This window comes from Colias philodice, chromosome 30 (genome assembly GCF_061535455.1).
Source record: "Colias philodice isolate Cphi_HAF_F1 chromosome 30, ilColPhil1 Martin Lab GWU primary, whole genome shotgun sequence".
NCBI classification, from domain to species: domain Eukaryota; kingdom Metazoa; phylum Arthropoda; class Insecta; order Lepidoptera; family Pieridae; genus Colias; species Colias philodice.
In genome coordinates, this window is record NC_143115.1 from 3897463 (window position 1) to 3918569 (window position 21107).

The following is a 21107-nucleotide window of genomic DNA, read 5'->3' on the forward strand; positions in this document are numbered from 1 at the left end:
ATTTGACATTTGGCATTGCGTTTTGATATGTTTTCAATTTCAATTTTGTTTTTAATTTTAGCTCGCAGTCGATTTTCAAGTGTTGTGAAGTGCGTACGCGCGTTGAATCATAAAAAAAATAAATATTTCATAGTTTGACAGGTAAATAACAAATTTTTATCAATAATTTATTATAATGTGATTGTGGCAATTCATTTAATTTAAATTGTAGTTATAATAAATACATATTATTGACTTTGTTTATAATAATATGTAAAAGGTTTGTATGTGTGTATTTATAGATTTTTGCACATCGAGGTTGTTTCATTAGCATTTTAAGTGCAAAACTAACAATTTTAAAAGGCTTTGCTTGCTATTTTAAACGACAAAATTATAAGTTTATGTAGTAACCTAAGTTTTTGGTATATTTTTCGTCATTTAGGTACCTACTAAAAAATCTTTCAAACCTGAATAACAACAGGCAAATCAGTCCAGCAGTTTTACAGTAATTTGCTTATCAAATATATATAACATAGTTTTATTTAGTGTTTAATTTTAAACTCTAAAATAAAGGTCACAGTTTTCAAGGTCATTTTTGTTACTATGCTCCTTGTCGATTAATTTTTATATATACATAGGTTTATTTACATATATATATTTTATGCGTACCTACCCAATCTAATTATTGTAATTATGTATTAATAGGTACTAAAAAAACTGAACTGGTTTTGATAAAATCGTAATACATACTTATAAGTATATATAGTTACACACTTACACCTAATTAATAATATTTTATTACTATTCCCGACATAGGTATTTTATTATAATATGAATTACCTACCTATTTAAAGAAAAAAACTAAACTGCATTCAAATGATCAAAACTTAGAAAAATTGGCACCAGGTAGCTTTAAAATAATAAGGAATCTTAGATCATAAGGTTGAGGTAAAGGGCATGGACGTATAAAAAAAGACGGACGCCGTATTACGAACAAACAACGTGAAGCCACCATAGTAAGCTAGCGATCGTGTAAAGACAATAAACACGCACACACTCTCATCATAGTTAGCTAGTCGGCCGCCATTACGTCGTGAACTACCGACTGATTAACTGCGTCGCTGTTTCACAAAAAATATTTAAAATGCCGTCTTGCGTGGTTAAATGGTGTCGCAACAGTACAATTTTAAATAACAAAACACAAGGGATTACATTCCACAGGGAAGTAAGTTATTTCTTTTATGTTTTAATGACAAAATTATTACGGCAAATTTTATAGAAAAAAATACAGCCGCCATTGTCATTAGGACAGCTGTTGCCATGGCAACATGGCACACACATATGGATGTTTCGCTGCCATTACTAGGCTTCACTCAATGTTTAGGCGATATACCGTCCGTCTTTTTTTATACGTCCATGGTAAAGGGTAAAAATTTTCAGTTCGTTTCCGATTTCTATTTTTAAAATACGCATCAACTTTTAAATCATACAAATGAAGGAATACTTACAACATTTTTTTAGACAGGCTGGAAATTTTTCAATGGGCCTATTTTCAAAAATGTTTATATGCAGTTCTATGCCTTTTAAAAATAAAGGAATTGTTCCTTTCATCAAAATTTGCTATCTCCAGTATTTTAGGTCCTTTCTCTATAGGGCCCATAGAAAATTTCCACCCTGTATGTATAGGTTCACCTGTTATTTGTTCACCAATTCTCCGACAACTGTAACAGTTTTTTGAAGTGAAAACTTCTTTAGCGGCGTTGGGTATAAAATCTTAAACTCGCGTCAGGACACGTGGCCTGATCGAAAAAGCGTAAGACGGATGTTTTTTTTTTTTAGCCCTTATAAAGTTATATTCCATGCAGAGTGCAGACGGATAGGTACCATTCCAAAATATCAAACATGCTGAACGTTAATCAAGTTTTCACTTCTGCCGGCACTCCCGGAGTGCAACCCGTCTTTTTTTTATTATTTTACTTCTAAAAAGTTGCGTCTGTTCGTATTATTTTGTACAGAACTTTTTTTCCCGGGTCAAAAGAGGGAAGCCGGGACAAACTATATTTTTGGGGACTGTATATTTTATTTATTTATTTATTATTTTATTTATTATATTTAATTCAGGTAACAGACAATAAATTGTACAGACCCATAGAATAAATACCTTACAGACTAACATACATATAACAATTTATATTAAAGTATATTAAAGGCTTTTCACGTTATTTTATTCAAAAAACATGAACCTACACTTAAAATCGTAAACTATTTAGGTATGTTGGTAATAAATAGATACTGTAAAATGAATGCGTTTCATTGATTACTGGCATTTATTTATAGTTATTATTATGATCGGATAATTTATTAGTAATAATATTTTATTAAGGAACTAATAATAATGCAATAATTAATAAACTAGATTTCCGCCCGCGGCTGCGCCCAGGAAAACCCGCATATTAGGTAATTCCCGTTTCCGTGGGATTTCCGTGATAAAACCTGTCCTATTTGTTAATCCAAGTTTAACCCTCTATATGTGTGCTAAATTTCATTGTAACCGGTTCAGTAGTATTTGCGTGAAAGAGTAACAAACACACACACACATCCTCACAAACTTTCGCATTTATAATATTAGTAGGATTAGTAGGAAGTAGATTCGTTTTGTGATTTCTGCTGCCGATATTATCGCGTGATTTTTGTGTACATTTTCTTAACTTTACGCTCATAATTTAGTTTATCTAGTTCAAATTATTATTATAATTCTTTCAGCCCGCGGATTCGTTTGCCTAAAACCTTATAAATAATATACTAAAACCTTCCTCTTGAATCGCTCTATCTATTAAAAAACCCATCATAATCCGTTGCTTAGTTTCAAAGAATAGTTACAGACACACATATGGCAGAAAGTGATTTTGTTTTTATACAGTGATAGGTATATCGAATTTAATATTTCACATGTCTTTATTATTTTCTATAATATGTATGTATAAATCATTCAAAAATATTTAAATTTTTGAACCGTAACTTCAAGTTGCGTAAACAGATTATAGACCGGGAGATACTGACACAAAATTTCGAGTCATTTGTAACAGGATGGCGGTTCTACAGGGGTCTTAGTACGCAATGACAAAAAGAAAAATGATGGTATGAACGCTGGTACCGGTGGGTTAGTCGCGTGGGCCTTAGTCGAACTCGTCGGAAAAATAGCGAAAGTCAAACGATTTGTAACACAAAAATTTTAGAATTTACCGATAGCCCATAAAAAAGAAGTAGGCGGTAGTGTCATGCAATACTTTTCCGGTATGACTTACAGCCCGCCATACCGACGCGAATGTGTTGATTTAAAAAAAACAATTATTCAACCATTTGTACCAAGCTAACTTTTGCACAGGTAACCATCGTCGTGCAGCCATTTACGAAAATCGCCATGCCATACTTTTCGGACGATTCCAAATGGTCGCCATACCGCCGAAAATCTGCAAAATTTTTTTATTTCGCCTATCTTTTTGTACCAGTATTGCATTTGGCTTTTTGGAGAGTATTTGATAAAATGTGACCATTATTATATTTGCCATACTTCTAGTAGGGGGAAAAAGTGCTGTCATACTTGAAAAATAAATTTATTATTAATTTATATAAGTGAAGATTTCCAACACCTAGATCTTTGAAATTTTGTATTTATATTCGTTGATCCTCAAACTTACAGGAAAAATAAGTGCCATACTGTTACAAATCGTTTGACTTTCGCTATTTTCCGTTCACACCATCATTTTTCTCTTTGTCATTGCGTACTAAGAACCCTGTAGAACCGCCATCCTGTTACAAATGACTCGAAATTTTGTGTCAGTATCTCCCGGTCTATTAGCATGTATGATCTATAGATCTTTATTATTTGACCTAGAGTCTAGGTCATAGACTATATTATATAGACTTATTATATTGTTTATTAACAAATTGGCACTACTAATATAATTATGTTAGCTGTTGGCAACAAGAGTAGAACTTCAAGTTTAAACGCAAACAAACTGACAAACATTTAAAACGATTTTACTTTAAAACGACCTACTTAATTAAACTTAAACACGGACACAGACACAGAACCGCTCCCACGTTCCGTTTCCGTATAACGAACGGCGTCTTTACTCTTTAGTTTACTATGAATGCAGGGCCGAAACAAGACCTTTTTATTTTATATTTATATTTTACACTGCAGTGTTTTGTATTGCTTTAAAAAAAATAAAACATGTCTACAAAAATAACCATAATAATTCATACTTCAAATAAGGCATATATGAATGTAGTATAATTAAATGTTATGCACCGTGACAATGATATGAGCCATTGTTAACTAACCTTCAGGGTGCTTAGATACGTTAAATACTAATCATTGTTCAAACTAAACTTTTTTTAAATCTGTATCCTTTGTAAATCTTACCAATATTTGTATACGTAGTATATTATTATTAGTCTGTGCTAATATTATAAACTAGCGGTCCGCCCCAGCTTCGCCCGTGGTACATTGTTCTCTTCATAAGAATCATCCTCTCACGGGCAGAAGTTTATAATTCTTATTTTCCTTAATATCTTAGCTTATTAAATAGTGTTTAAAAAGATCTAGATTTAGAACTAAAGATAAGGATAGCATTTTGATAAGACAGTTAAAATCTTTATTTGACATAAACGTAACCAGATAATCAAGATAATGCATATAACTTTTTATATTACTCTTTAAAAATTGTAAATAATTATTATATTAAAAATGCTGTTCGACTGTTCTAGAACTGATTTGGCTATTTTAAATATCGTATTATATTATTCGTTATGGGAAGAAACAAAAAACTAAGTTCCCTGGTTCATCTTTACCTTGTAGCTTCAGCTACGTAATAATTAAACATAATATGAGTAAATATCATGTTAAAAATTTTTGTATAAAGTTTAAAACATTGAGATATATATATATAGTATATACATATGGAGACAACACCGCCTACATCACTTATGTTCCGCTCAACATACGCCATATGGCGTAACTGCACGCTCATTTTTTATTTGTTTTAAAGTGAAACGCATCAAATATGCCTTCGTGTGTGTTACGATATTGCACAAATAATACAAATAATACGGAAAAGTGCAAAGGAATAACTTTCATCGGTAAGTACCTAACTAGATAATAATTTTTAAAACTTAGTTAGAGCAAAAAAATGGCGCACAGATTTTCTTCGTGGTGTCTCCTCCATACGTAGTAATATTATCTCAATGGTTTAAAAGCGTATATTTCGTATGTAGTTACATAAAATACATAATATACTCGTAATAGAAACATTCATTCCTACAACATGCCTACTACATATGTTTTAGTAGGAATCGAAACTATATCTCCGTGTGTAGTTTATTGTCATAATAACCATCATCATCATAATCACCTTCATCGATATCTACGTCACACTAATCATCTATTCACATTAACTGAAAGTTATAACATCTGCTTGTAATATTAGACCTATCACCTAGGTCACAAAATAGTAATGAAAACCTAGGCCATAGAATATAAGCTAGTATGAAGCTTAGGTATATTATTATAGTCTAGATTTACATTGAATACAAGCTGAACCTAATAATAATAGTTAAAAAAAACTAAAAAACACGCTTTTTATAGAAAACCGAACTAAAAAATAGAAATTTTTTATCAAATTAGTGTATTGTCATCGGTCCTCAATAAATCTACAAAGTTAGTATGAAGCTTAGGTATATTAATATAGTCTAGATTTACATTTAATACAAGCTGAACCTAATAATAATAGTTAAAAAAAACTAAAAAACACGCTTTTTATAGAAAACCGAACTAAAAAATAGAAAATTTTATCAAATTAGTGTATTGTCATCGGTCCTCAATAAATCTACAAAGTTTGAACGAAATCTGGCCGTTTAAAGTGCGTCAAAATCGCGCCCAAAGAAGTCGGTTACAAACATACAGGTGAAGCTAATATAAAGCGTGTAAAAAGGAAATTATCTCACCATTACGAAGCTACATTTTGAGAATTTTATAATATCATCATATTTATATTTCAGATAAATGGATCTATGGCGTCGTTTCAAAAAACCTCCCCGGGAAATAGACAAAAGCACATACTCTTTAGTGTCCTGTAGTGAACTGTCTCCAGACACATTGCAAGTATGGAATGGGTTACCAGATGAGATTAAGAAGGATCCGTCTTTGGAGCAAATAAGGCAGAAGTATGAAGAACTTGGTAGGTGGATAGGATAATTTTTAGTTAGGAAAAGGATAGAATAAAAAATAGAAGAATTAAACTTCACTTTCACTATATAAAACAAAGTCGCTGTCGCTGTTTGTCCGTCCAGGGAATAAATCTTTAAAACTACTCAACGGATTTTGATGCGTTTGCGTTTTTTAATAGTTAGAGTAATTCTAGAGAAATCTTTTTAGCATATTATAAATTATAGAACTTAATTTAATACACCGATTTACGAAATTCAAATACCTAGTTACCTTCTACGTATACTGTATTTTCATACTACATACTATTTATTATAAAATATATGTAGAAGAATCAAATTGCTAAATATTGGCTAAATATTACTTGTAGGACGCAGGTATAGGAATATGTAATTGACACCTACGAATATGGATCTATTTTAAATGCATGTATAAATAATTTATGTATTATAATTTTGCGTATGCTCGTCAAATCCGGTGACGGCATATTTCTATAGGTATAGTGTATTTATAATTTGCTAGCTTTCCTCCCGCGGGTTTTCTCGCAAAATACTCTATAATATATTAGAAAAGGACTACACCACAAAGTTTTTTTTCACTAGTACTTGTACACGTAGTATATTATTATTAGTCTGTGCTAGTACATATTATTATCTTCTGCCTTAATTTGCTTTTTTTTTCAATACATTGGTTGCTCGGGTTGCTTGGAAGAAATTGCTTGTAGCAATAAAGCCGCCCTTTGCATCAAATGTCCTGTGTGTGTGAAATTTGTATTTATGTTTTGTATGCAATAAAGATCATAAATAAATAAATATTATGTACAATACAAAGCTAGAGTCTGGCCAGCCAAAGCTGAACCCAGTGTTTTTTGTAGCGGCCACACTATGGAATGTCATCATGGCGTTTCTGCGTAGTTAGTTGTCAGTTTTGTTGAAAACTATTCAAATCATTTACTTTAATAATGTTTAAATCCTGCTGTGTTGTGTACCTAATGTACCTATATACTATGATCACCTTTATGAATACCAAAAGTATCAAAATGTTTTTTTCCTACTAAAGCCGATGTTATCAGGTCCATTTTTTTTTAATTTGCCGCCCTTTACTGGGTTCAGCTTTGGCTGGCCAGACTCTACGTTATTAATTCTAAGAGACATTTGTTTTGCAACCAAATTAGTGCGACAGGACAGGGCAATGGGCATTTATTTTTATTGAAAAAAATTAAAACTACATTGTATTTAAATTAAATTTTAATGGTAAACTATATATTTAAAATATCTTATTAACATTGAATAACTTCTTTGACATTTTTAGGTAATGGTGACAAATTATCAAACCAAGGAATCGAGAAAATAGCAAAATTCACCATCAACTCTGATCCCATTTTGGACAATTGTAGAGAAACAACACAGGAAGAGTTCCATCTTGAAGAACATGAGAATGAGTAAGAGTACTTCGCTTCTTAACTCTTTTTGAAGTGAAAACTTCTTTAGCGGCGTTGAGCACTTTTTCTGTAATGGGTATAAAATCTTAAACTCGCGTCAGGACACGTGACCTGATCGAAAAAGCGTAAGACGGATGGATATCAAACATGTTCAACGTTAATAATCAAGTTTTCACTTCTGCCGGCACTCCCGGAGTGCAACCCGTCTTTTTTTTAAGTGAAAATTCTTTTGAGAGTAAAGTTTTAAAGTCGCGTCATAGCAATACCGTCACGTCATGGAGTAAGGCGACGATTTTGGTATCTTTGAATCTGTCCAAAGAAGTTTCACTTCTGACACGTGTGCTCAGAAAAGTCAGCACAATTTAACTTTTGTACAATACCATATGTTCCTTGATAATGTCTGCTAGCTTTAGCCCCCAGCTTTGCTTATTATTATATTCTGATAGAACTAAATAGAGCTTTTCAGTTTTAAAAATTAATTGTTTTATTTCAGCGTTCATGTATCACCTGAAGACAGAAGGAAGCAAGCACAGGTACCCTATTATAAAACGATAAGTAATAGCACATATCTATACTAATATTATAAAGCTGAAGTGTTTGTTTGTTTGAACGAGCTAATCTCGGGAACCACTGGTCCGATTTGAAAAATTATATCGGTGATCGGTAGCTCATTTATCGAGGAAGGCTATAGGCAATATATTATCACGCTAAGACCAACAGGAGAGGAGCCACGGGGGTGAAACCGCGGGGAACAGCTAGTAATAATAATATAATACTATACTAGTTATAAGGTAATATGTTTCTTAATATTTTAAACAATATTTATCACTACATAGTATAAAACAAAGTCGCTTTCTCTGTCCCTATGTACGGATTTGGATGCGGTTTTTTTTAATAGATAGAGTGATTCAAGAGGAAGGTTTTATAGTATATAAATTATTATGTTTTAGACAAAGCGGGCTAAGCCGCGGGCGGAAAGCTAGTTATTCCTAAATGACTTAGTTACATTTATTACCTTGGTAAATGAGCAACTTCATCGGCATTTAACATTTTGTTTGTTGTATTTTTATTATTGTTTTTAGTCGAACTGCTATAATTACATTTTATTTGTTATAATTTCCATTATTCTTATGATAAAGGCATACAATAAAAATAACTATACGAATGATGTAGCTAACATTTTTTGTGAGTATGTTTTTCGCAAATCTACGCAACGGCCCATTAGCTCAGTTGGTTAGAGCGTCGTGCTAATAACGCGAAGGTCGCGGGTTCGATCCCCTCATGGGCCATTTGAAATTTTATGTATTTTTTTACTAAATTACTACTACTATATGTATTATATAATTTATTTTACTTTAGGTAACGAATTAAGTCACTTGCTCAGTAAATTAAAACGGTTTTAAACAGTGTTTTATTTCTACCTAGTAGTATTGAACTTAATGTTAGCTGTTTTTGATTTTTCAATTCATTTATCATATAAATAATTCAGTATTTTTCTTCCAGAAAAAAAGGACAAAACACTATATAAAAATGTCCTTACTACTCGGCTGTTGGGTTTTCTTTACCTGTGTGTTTCTTACATATAATGAAAAACACGAGAGATTTATAACAACAGCTATTATTCCTGGTGAAATTAACAGTAAGTCATATTTATTTTATCTAATATCGCAGATAATATTATACTAACTGTTGCCCGCAGCTTCACCTGCGTGGAAAAGATAAATTTACATGATACAAACTTTCATCCCCTTTTTTATCCCCTTGGGAGTAGAAATAATCAAAATCCTTTCTAAGCGGATGTCTACATCCTAACATCTATCTGCATGCCAAATTTCAACCCGATCCGTTCAGTGGTTTGGGCTGTGCGTTGATAGATCACTATGTCAGTCAGTCAGTCAGTCACTTTTGATTTATATATATTTTGATTTTTCCTATATAACTATCTATATTTTATCTTAACTCAATTTATACATTGCCAACCTTATACTAATTTTTAAGACAAATCCTAAACATAAGGTTTTCTGGCAGAGATTGCTAAATGCGATAACGCTATTTTTAATAATTTCCTTGTTTTAATATTGTTATAGAGATAAACTACGATAACATGACGCGCCCCTCCAAATTACTGTTTCAATGTGTGTAGTGACATCCTTACGAAGGAGTTTGTATGTAGTTGTACGTATTCGTCTTTAGTACTTTACGTCCAGATTTGTTGGTCAACTAATCATAAGTTGCCGAGCGCCCAAGACAACGCACGTGTCGTTTTCATAGAATACGTCAGTGCAGCGCCATTACTAATAATAAAGAGCGATTAGAGCGTGACTAGTCGAGCAACAAATCCGTGGATTTGTTTTTGTTTGACGGCCGTCTCATTACGCACACATGCGTTGTGAATCTTGGTGGTGCATTGTAAATACTTTCACAAATACTTTCAAACGTTTTGAATTTTGGAAGGGCGCGCCATGTTATCGTAGTTTATGTCTACTTACATTTATATTTTTCTAACTACCCTCACTTTCCGTTACAGATTATACAATAAACATGTCGCACACAGAAACAGTATTAATAAAATTAACAGGACCGTTTATAACCGAACAGGCTGAAATTAAAATGAATTCTACTGTGTATGATGGGGCTGAAAAATTGATAGCGTGGCTTGAAAACGAAAATGAAGTAAGTGTCTTTTTAACACGCATATATTAGCTTCACCTGTATGTTTGTATGTAACCGATTCCTAGACTCGATTTTGATTTAACGGACAGATTTAATTCAAACTTTGTACACTTATCAAGGATTGGTGACAATAAGTTCATGAGTTCAAGTGTTTTTAGTGCTTATAAAACTGTATTAAATATTATTAAAGATATAATTTTGTCTTCGCTTGTTTTTCATGTCCTTTATATTGTTAAATTATGTGTGTTACACAAAATATTTATTGAAGTGTGCATCAATTATATATTTATGAGTTTTTAAAGAGACAATTTAAAAATATAGAGCTCATAAAAAACCTCCTTTTTATATTTGGCTATTGTAAATGTATTGGTTTTTAATAAAAAAACAATATGACGCACATTAAAAATCTTTTGTATTTTTCTCAAATATCTATTTATTTTTACAGATCACACAACCATGGAAAATATTACTGCAAAGTGATAAATTAACAACAAATGTAGAAACAAGAACACATATATTTCGTACAAATAACACAAATTTAAATTATAAATTATATTTGAATACAACGACATCTAGTGTCATAGCTTTTAGTATGAGTTTCACTTTAGATCCGCTAGATGGCAGTGTGGGCGTTATATATGCAGTCTTATTGTTATGTGGCTTGTATGTGCTTATTATTTTTGAGGTAAGTAGTTACTTTTTATTAAAAATATATGTGAAATAAGCTCTCTTAATTGTAGTTAAATTTTATTTATTATTTGAAGGGTAGTAAAAGAAATGATAAAAGAGGCATCTTATGAAGAAAAAAAGCAGTTTCAATCTCCTCACGGATTACATTTTCTTTGGATTGGGAAATGAACTGAACTTTTTTTTTGTATAACTGTTTTCCGAAAAAAAACTCTATTTTTTATGATTTTTTTATTACACATACCAATAAATGCTTAGTATCGAGATGTCTTAAAACCTCTAAATCTTTCCCTTAAATAAAAAAAATACTTAATTAACACGGCTCCGCTCGTGTAGTAAAATGAAATTCTTCCTATTTCCAGATATAAAAATCCTACGTAACGACGTGTAAAAATGACAAACAAACACACTGTCGCATCTCTATTAATATTACAACACTGTCTGACCGTTTGTCAGTATGTCTCTTTGCTTGAGAAAGGACATAGGATAGGTTTTATCCCGGAAAATCGAAGAAGACAGGAACTATGCGGTTGTGAGGAATTTCCGGCATAAAACCTATGTCCTTTCTCAGGATTAAAACGATATATTTGTACCAAATATCCTCCAAATCGGTTTAGCTGTTTAGGCGTGAAATAGAGACAAACAGACCGACAGACAGAGTTACTTTCGCATTTATAATATTTTATAATACTAAATATTAATTAGGATAACAATGAAAATTTTTTTTCTCTTTTCTAAGTTGTAGTTAAATTCTAATGTATATTTGCTTTTTATGTTTTAAGTTTTTTGTTGTTGTTTTTTATGTAAATGTTTTTATTTTTAATGTCCTTGAAATAAATGTTTTTTCTTTCTTTCTTTCTTTCTTCTTTCAATGTACATTATTAATATAATATATGGTTTTAGATTATAAACAGAACAATGGCCGCCCTTTTAATATCTACCACATCACTCGCGGCACTATCTTTAGTGGGAGAAAGACCAACTTTACCGGAAATAATATCATGGCTTGATATAGAAACACTGCTTCTGTTGTTCAGTATGATGATATTGGTGGCTATTATGGCTGAAACCGGTATCTTTGATTATTTGGCGGTTTTCACTTTTGAGGTTAGTAAAAGTATTTATTTAATAATTTATGATTAAAGTTATAAATTTTATATCATTCGTTGGAAATCCCGCCTATTTTCTTTTACTCTTTAAAGTTATAGTAAAAAATGTCAGTATCATCATCATTGGCCCTTTTAATTTTGAAGTTGGTAAACTATTGAGGAGTTATTTTTGAGGTGAAAAAAAACTCCTAATGGATGGCGCTGATACTAAATTGTATTTATATGTATTTACTACATATTAGATAAAAAAACTATTACTTTGCTTCCAAAAAATCCATTTTAATATAATATTTATTCATGCCCTGAAATTCACACCAAAGACTTTGGTAAAATTGGAATTTGAAATTGGAAAGAATTTATTGTTTTCATAACAAGCGCTTTTTGGGAGGTAACCATTTACAATTTATTACATATATGGTTTAAAATTAGATAGCATATAAACATACAAACAGACATTCACTCCAAGTGTGTATTTTTTCAGGTAACAAAAGGTAGATTATGGCCATTAATCTATCTCCTATGTCTAATAACTGCAGTATTATCAACGTTTTTGGATAATGTTACCACTGTACTATTGATGTCGCCTGTTACAATAAGGTAAAATAGAATTTTCATATTTAAACCTGTAGGTATAATAGTGAAGTCCCGTGTCCCCAAGTGGGGTAAGGGGCAGATGCATTATGCATACATCTGTTTCACTGATCGATTTTCTTTTAGGGACAAGTAGGTGATCAGCCTTCTGTGTCCTGCCAGACCGAGACTTTTTTTTTCTTCGTCTCCACCAGGAATCGAACCCAGGACCCCTCGGTTTTACGCTCACGAGTAGTAGGTATAATAACCTCCTCCTTTTTTTGAAGTTGGTTAAAAAATGTTGCATTCCTTTCAATATTATTTATTTTAATAAATTGTCCACATATTAAGGCACATTCATTAATTTCCCCAAATATATAAACTGTATTATTTTGAAACTTTTTCAATAAATATTTTTTTTTCATGATTTTTATCCTACTAATATGTATTATAAATGCGAATGTTGGTATGTTTGTTTGTTACTCCCACGCAAAAACTCCTGAACCGTATTTCATGAAATTTGGCACGCATATAGAGGGATTAAAATGTTTTAATCTATAACGGGAATAATGCGAGGTTTCCTTAGACTACGCGAGCGAAGCTGTGGGCGAAAAGCTAGTTTATAATTACTCTTACAGCACATATTTTTTCAAATGTTTTATTTGAAGCACCATGAAATAGAAAAATCCTGTTCATCAGTCAAATATTATTACAATTTATTACAATTTACAATTTATATTCATGTAAAAGTAAACTCAAACTCAAACATTTATTTATTCAATTAGACTTCTAGAAGCACTTTTGAATCGTCATTACATATTTTTAACATTTACCACCGATTCGGAAAGCAGTATCTACGGAGAAGAACCGGCAAGAAACTCCATAGTTGCTCTTTTAAAATCATGTCAATATTACAATTTAATAACTATAATCCCCAGGTTATGCGAAGTAATGGACCTCGACCCAGTACCAATATTAATGTTCATGGCGATATACAGTAATATAGGAGGCACAGCCACTCCTGTAGGAGACCCGCCCAATGTGATTGTGGCTTCTAACCAGGCTGTTATTCATTCTGTGAGTTTATTTGTTTTAATAATTTATTAAAAACTAGCTTTCCGCCCGCGGCTTCGCCCGCGCAGAAAAAAAACCCGCATAGTTCCCGTTCCCGTGGGATTTCCGGGATAAAAACTATAAAATGTCCTTCCTCAGGTCTCAAGCTATCTCTGTACAAAATTTGAAGTAAATCTATGCAGTACTTTTTGAGATTAGCCCGGACATATCTATATATGTCTGCATACGAAAGATCGATATTATTTCTTCTCGAGTTCTCGATATTGTTTTTTTTTATTTGAATCTATTTGAAATAAATACAATATGAAAGTAAAATTTTCTGATATTTTATTAATATGTATCTTATTTAAATTTTTTACAGGGAATAAACTTTGTAAACTTCACCGCGCACATGGCTCTTGGAATAGTGTTTGTTGTTATACAGACGTCATTGCAAATCAGAGTTATGTATAGAGATGTGAATAAACTACGGTTGAAGGTGCCTAGAGAAATTCAGGGTAAGACTTTTTACATGTTTTGAAATGAAACTTCTTTATGCGCTTTTAGAGTAAAATTTCAAGGTCGCGTCATGGCAATACCGTCACGTCATGGAGTAAAGCGACGAATTTGATATCTTTGAACCTTGCCAAAGAAGTTTCACTTCTGACACATGTTTTCGGCACACACGATATTTTTTATATATGTTTTTAATTTTTATCTTATCTTTTAAGACCAATTGAAAATAATTTTGAAAATAAAATAAGATTGAATATTATAAGTATTATAAGTCGATAGTAGTCATTAACCACTATATTTTACCAGTAACGTTGATATAATTTACTTTCTTTGAAAATATATATTGGTACATGCAATAGTTTTTTTGTTAGCTCCCTTTTTTTGTAATTTTTATAAATGGCAAAAATTATTAAAAACATCCGGTCGAGTTTTACTTTAATAAACTCAACTTTTATATCGACTGACCGGTTGGCTCGGTTGGTAGTGGCCCTGCCTTCCAAGCCAGAGGTCGTGGGTTCGATTCCCACCCGGGGCAAATATTTGTGTGATGAACATAGATGTTTGCTCTGGGTGTTAATTATCTATATAAGTATTTATTTAAAATTATATATGTATGTTTATCAGCCATCTGGTTTCCATAACACAAGCGAAAAGCTTAGTATGGGATCAGATCGTGCCGTGTGTGAAAATTGTCCTGAAATATTTTAAAATATTTATTTATTTATATACATTTAAAAATACTTTCAGAATTACGTCATCAAATTTCAATATGGCGTCGGGCGGCAGATTCTTTACCGCACTTAAGCAATGGTGTTAATATTGTCAGAGAGAGATTAGAGAGAAAAATAACTAAATTAAATAAACAATTACATGCTATGGTCAAGGAGAGGAATAAAAGAGCCTGTCCCAAAGATACTTTTAAAAGTACTTTGGTGGAGTTGAAAGCAAAGGTAATGAAAAAAAATTGGTTGTCTGTAAAGTCGGTTTACTGACGATAGTTGAACGTGACAACGTCCGATTGTGCTTCTTTGGCGCTCGTTCCGCGCTCTCGCTCGCACTTCAAGCCTTACATGGAACGCCTCAGAGTGAGGTAACGCCGCATGAGTCATGTTTTTTCGTGTTTGCAACCGGCTCTATCGAATTATAAGACGTTGTCACGTCAAAAATCTACCAAAAGTTCCTACATCTCGAAATTAGACATTTTCATAAATTTCGTTAATTTTTTTTTTTTCAGTATAAAATACGCGACAAAACTCTTCTTATCAAATCTACAATAGCTATTGTGTTTGTCGTCACCGTTTTCTTTCTACACTCTATTCCTGAATTAAGTAAGTATAAACTATACTAATTATTTATTCGTTATTACATAAATTTCTTAAAAATTAAATAGAGAACAAATTGTAAGTTTGCCTGTATAATATTAACATGAAAAATAACATTCATTGAAATTAGTACCTTATTCCGTGGCAGTAATGTTCAAAGTCGATTGTATTATTCGAAAACTCTGCCTAATACATTAGTAGGCAGAGTTTTATTTCGGACAATTGTTGAAATTTGAAAATGAAAGATACCAAACGACTATAAACTTTACTGGCACGGAAAAAGGTGTTAATTTTAATTAGGCAACATCCCTCTTTTATAACAATATTTCTTTTGAGATTTGACGTATTTGATGTTCTCTAGTTATAAATGTGTTTGAAGTGAAACATCTTGGGTGTGGCGCGTTGAGAGTAAAATTTCAAAGTCGCGTCATAGCAATACCGTCAAGTCATGGAGTCAGGCGACGATTTTGGTATCTTATAATCTTGCCAAAGAAGTTTCACTTCTGACACGTGCACTCGGCTCACACGCCCTTTTTTCTTTTATCTATACTAATATTATAAAGAGGAAAGGTTTGTATGTATGTATGTATGTATGGTTTTCACGCATAAACTACTGGACCGATTTTGATGAAATTTGGCACAGACAATCTTTAGACCCTGAGAAAGAACATAGGCTACCTTTTATTGCGAAATATGTACCACCGGCGAAGCCGGGGCGAACCGCTAGTCTACTCTAATATTATAAGGGTAAAAAAGACTTTGTTTTACTGCGACCAACATAATGTGTTGCAAATAACGTTGCAACAGTATTCAACTTTTGAAATTTGTGGTTTTTAGGATGTTTTGTTCAAATATGTTTAATCTTTTAAATTACTATGTTTTTTAAAAATTTTATACATAATATCTTATTTAATTCTAGATAGAGTATCTTTGGGCTGGACAGCGTTCCTAGGAGCAATATTACTCCTAACTCTAGCTGACAGAGACGACTTAGAGCCGATCCTGCATCGCGTAGAGTGGTCCACTCTACTGTTCTTTGGAGCTCTGTTTGTTTTAATGGAGGTAAGTAATTATATTTTAGGGGGAAATTAATAAAAAAAATTACAAATACAAATACAATAATTATTTATGGGCCCTCTTCACATTGAGCAGCGTTGGCCCAACAAATGATCGTCGATGTTTGCCGCCATAGACATTTAGGCTCTACACTATCGTGATTGCTTCTACTCGCCCAAAACTGCCCATTGTGAAGAGGGCCCATTAATTTTTTATTTGTAGGAAATTATAACTTATTTATTTATTTAGCTTAAAATTCGGATAACGCAGATGAAATGAATGATATAAAATAATACAAGTGATTTTAGGAATTATATGCATTTCCTAGGAATTGTATACAATGACAGGTTTTATACATTTCCGGTAACAATAAAATATTTTTTGCTCTAAATATTAGTTAACTGTCTTACCACACAAAAACTTTAGACAGGGTTTAACTTTAAGTTCGGGTTCTCTTTAATCTGGTTTTGTCGTATTTCACATAGACAACTAGATCCCTGGTTTAAAGTCAGACTGTGTATAAATAATTGTTTTGTGGTAAGACCATTTATCGAACGAAGTCATAAACACAACTAGTATAGATATTAATTATTTATTATTTTACAGGCATTATCCAAATTAGGTTTAATTCTCTACATCGGCGGGTTGATGGAACAGCTTATATTGCAAGTTGACGAAACTTCCAGATTGGCTGTCGCTATTGTACTAACTTTATGGGTAAAGTATTAAAAATAAACTAGATTTTTTACTAGATTTCCTTTTAGAAGCATTTTGAGCCATTATATATTATACTAGCTGTGCTCCGCGGTTTTACCCGCATTGCTCCGCTCCTGTTGGTCTTAACGTGATGATATATAGCCTTCCTCGATAAATGGGCTATCTAACAATGAAATAATTTTCCAGAATCAAACCAGTAGTTCCTGCGATTAGCGCGTTCAAACAAACACACTCTTCTGCTTTATAATTCTAGTATAGATTTGGAAATTTGGAATCTCAGGAACTTTTTGTCCGATTTGAAAAATTATTTCATTGTTGCGGGTAAATATGCGGGGCACAGCTACTATAATATAATATAGAGTGTAAATTATACAAAGTATGAGTTTTATTTACATAATTAACTACTTAGTATAATTACATATTATAATTATTATACAGGGTTACTTGTAAAACACCAGCAACCTCGCAGGACAAGATAGCTAACATCATAAGTAACAACATCTACGACTATTGGCATAACGCAATAAATTATTTTTAAATGATTTTTTAAACTTTTATTGTACTCTGGCCTGGAAGACCTCACCTTTTGTACTTCGCATCCAAACAGATATATATTATACTGTACATATTAAATGGTGTGGTACAATAAATGATTAAATAAATAATAAATAAATATCTTGTCCTGCGAGGTTGCTGGTGTTTTACAAGTAACCCTGTATAAATAAATATTTCCCCAGGTATCGGGCACATTATCAGCGTTCGTGGACAACATTCCACTCACCACTATGATGGTGCGAGTGGTGGTAGCAATTGGGAACAACCCCAACTTGGGGCTCCCCATGGGGCCCCTTGTGTGGGCCCTGTTGTATGGCGCGTGTTTGGGGGGTGAGTAGGAAAATATTATATATATATAAAACTCAAAGGTGACTGATATAGTGATCTATCAACGCACAGCCCAAACCACAGGACGTATCGCTGAAATTTGGAATGCAGGTAGCTGTCATAACGTAGGTTTCCCCTAAGAAAGGATTTTAGAAAATTCATCCCCTAAAGGGGTAAAATAGGGGATAGAAGTTTGTATGAAACTTTTTATGCCTTGGATGTATTTGCATGAAATTGAGCACACATATAGAGGGTAACTTGGATTAACACATAGGATAGGTTTTATCCCGGAAATCCCACGGGAACGGGAACTATGCGGGTTTTCCTTAAAAAACGCGGGCGAAGCCGCGGGTGGAAATCTAGTATAATATATTTTGTACACTAAGAAAGAAAAAGGAAAAAAATATCTTCAGAAAAAGGTTACGGACGAAAAAAAATATTTAAATTGACTGTTACACAAGAAAAATAGAAATTAAGAAAAATTAATATTAAATATAATTAGTTTGACTGTTAAAGTTATAAGAAAAAGTAAGGTGTATAGGTATTTAGGCAGGAAATACAAATATGTACTAATAATGTGTTAATCTATGGGTATGTTGAGCTGCTGAAAACTTTTTGTTAATAAATTATTTTAAACATAACTGAAAGTAACATTCCAGATACAGTATAATATTATGGTGTACCTATTATTTTCACATAGATACTCACGGCGTATTTAAAAAATATGCTATTGTTTCAAAAACAGTGGAGAATAGAAACATCAATATAATATGTATTTTGTTTGGTTCTTCCAACTTCGTAGAATTCATGATTCACTTTATTAGAATGTTTGTATGCAATTAGGTATTTAAGACTTATATTTTTCTTATCTAAATCATAAAAATCTCTTTTCTCTCACTTTCAGGTAATGGCACTCTAATAGGAGCTAGTGCGAACGTAGTATGCGCGGGAGTGGCCGAACAACATGGCTACAAGTTCACTTTTGTGAAATTCTTCAAAGTCGGCTTCCCGATCATGATCGGCCATCTTGTCGTGTCTACTGTTTATCTTTTGGTGTGTCACTGTGTTTTTGAATGGCATTGATAATAAAATAATAAATAAAAATAACTATATCGGCCTAATTGAGAACATTTTTTTTAAGTTGGTTAAAAAAACGTGTGTGCACACGTGTCAGAAGTGAAACTTCTTTGTAAAAAATTAAAATCGTTGCCGTTCTCCATGACGTGACGGAAATTTTACTTTCAACGCGCATAAAGAAGTTTCACTTCAATAATTGATAGAAATATTACGGGCCCTCTTCACAATGGGCAACGATGGGCGAGTCGAGATAATCATGATAGTGTAAGAGCCTAAATCTCTATGATCGCCCATCATTGCACATGTTTGTTCACAATTACCGTAAATAGCGGCAAACATCGACGATCATTTGTTGGGCCAACGCTGTCCATTATATTGATGATACAAACTAAATTACGAAAAGAATTTAATTTATAAAACTGTAGAAACTATACTATACTTACTTAACTATACTTTTTTAGATTTTAAGAATGTTATGTCATAAGTTGACTCAATTATGCAAAATAAATTGTACAATTAATACTTAATAGTCGATGTTAAATTTAATACTAATATTATTGAAAATCAATATACCTATTATCCGTCCAACAATCGATTTTACTACACTCGTAGAACTACGTAGAAGAATAAAATAATAATATTTCGCAAGTCTATAAGTACAAAGACTGCAAAATTGCAATGTTTTATTTTACCTTATTTTATGGTTAGGATGTCGTGTCATTTGTCTCATATTTCTGAAATAATAACGTAAGAGTAACTAATGTAGTAATGTGCACAATTTTTATTATTAAAAGCACAGAAGCGCATGTATTTTGTCAGATATTGTAACTATCGATATAAATTTTCACTTTAATATTAATTTTAAGACCAAAAATACCAATAACAGAGTACAATAACTAGCTTTATCGAATATAATAATGTTATGAACCATTGTTTTTATTATATTGTATCAGTTAAATAAATATATTTCTGATTACTTTTTGGTTTTATTTTATATAATACTAGCAATGCCCTGCGGTTTCACCCGCATAGATAGCGATATCGTTACAGTGAAAAGTCTACTATAGGTCGGACTATAGGTTTAATTTTTAATCACATGAAAATCACCTTTACCCCGTCCCGCACTACGGCCTTTTTTTTTGTTTTAGTGGGGAAATCTTTCATATTCGGATTTATGTCGGATTCCTACCGACCAAAAAAACCCCACTGTGTTCCGTCAAGACGCATATTGGTAGAATTCCTCCGTGACCCCCGCACTACGGCCTGCTCGAACAGTATACCTACTATTTTCTGTAGATTGACACTTTTAAAAATTCGTTATATCTTTTGAATGGAATATCCAATTCTTTTCATTTAAAAAGTATTTTGCTGGTATTGAAACAGTCTATAATAAAACATCATTTAATGGGATAAGGATTAATATATGTGTATAGATAACATGGTTTGATTATTGTCGGCACTTCTATTTACTTTGAAAACGTAAAAAAGTTGTTGTAGTAACATAACTACTGAAGATGGACATATGGTATCGCGGACTTTCTTGTAGATATTGATCCATTCTATAATACCGTAGAACATTTTTTTGTTCTATCTTCAATAGATTCCGCAGCGCACGCGATGACAGAAGTTTTATTGAAGATTTTTTTACACCTTGGGTTACATTATTGCATTTTTGGTAAGGATCTCTAATTTTTTTGAAAATGCAATATAGCCTATGTTGCTCAGTAAAGATGCAGCTTTCTAATGGTGAAAGAATTTTTGAAATCGGTCCAGTAGTTTTTGCGTGAAAACCATAC

General features: G+C 32.3%; 1 protein-coding gene, 1 long non-coding RNA gene and 1 other non-coding gene across 4 annotated transcripts; 2 read left to right on the plus strand and 1 right to left on the minus strand.

Moving 5' to 3' along the window:
- Window positions 1–29: 29 nt before the first annotated feature.
- On the plus strand, window positions 30–20287 carry hoe1 (OCA2 melanosomal transmembrane protein hoepel1). Of its 2 annotated transcripts, XM_089713363.1 has the most exons (17): window positions 30–141; window positions 6043–6221; window positions 7520–7649; window positions 8143–8182; window positions 9153–9288; window positions 10177–10322; window positions 10768–11007; window positions 11913–12116; window positions 12600–12715; window positions 13627–13765; window positions 14124–14259; window positions 15005–15207; window positions 15492–15585; window positions 16499–16641; window positions 17242–17352; window positions 18090–18237; window positions 19139–20287. In XM_089713363.1, exons 2-17 carry the CDS (start codon window positions 6047–6049, stop codon window positions 19315–19317), a joined length of 2340 nt encoding a protein of 779 aa, XP_089569489.1. In that variant the 5' UTR covers window positions 30–141; window positions 6043–6046; the 3' UTR covers window positions 19318–20287. The 2 variants fall into 2 exon arrangements, with proteins under 2 accessions (XP_089569489.1, XP_089569490.1); XM_089713364.1 differs by lacking the exons at window positions 30–141; window positions 6043–6221; window positions 7520–7649; window positions 8143–8182 and adding an exon at window positions 8419–8440.
- Window positions 7675–12939, minus strand: LOC149475481 (uncharacterized). The gene is made up of 2 exons (XR_016318089.1): window positions 12880–12939; window positions 7675–7855 (listed from the first exon to the last, which is right to left on the minus strand). It is a non-coding gene; the product is annotated as an uncharacterized LOC149475481 (long non-coding RNA).
- Window positions 8865–8938, plus strand: TRNAI-AAU (transfer RNA isoleucine (anticodon AAU)). The gene has a single exon. It is a non-coding gene; the product is annotated as a tRNA-Ile (tRNA).
- Window positions 20288–21107: the final 820 nt, after the last annotated feature.

Bases quoted from the DNA above. Each gene is read 5' to 3' on its own strand.
- hoe1 (XM_089713363.1), top strand. From the start codon at position 6,047: ATGGATCTATGGCGTCGTTTCAAAAAACCTCCCCGGGAAATAGACAAA. The intron at 13,766-14,123 runs GTGAGTTTATTT...AATTTTTTACAG, and splicing joins ACCAGGCTGTTATTCATTCT to GGAATAAACTTTGTAAACTT. The intron at 14,260-15,004 runs GTAAGACTTTTT...AAATACTTTCAG, and splicing joins GGTGCCTAGAGAAATTCAGG to AATTACGTCATCAAATTTCA.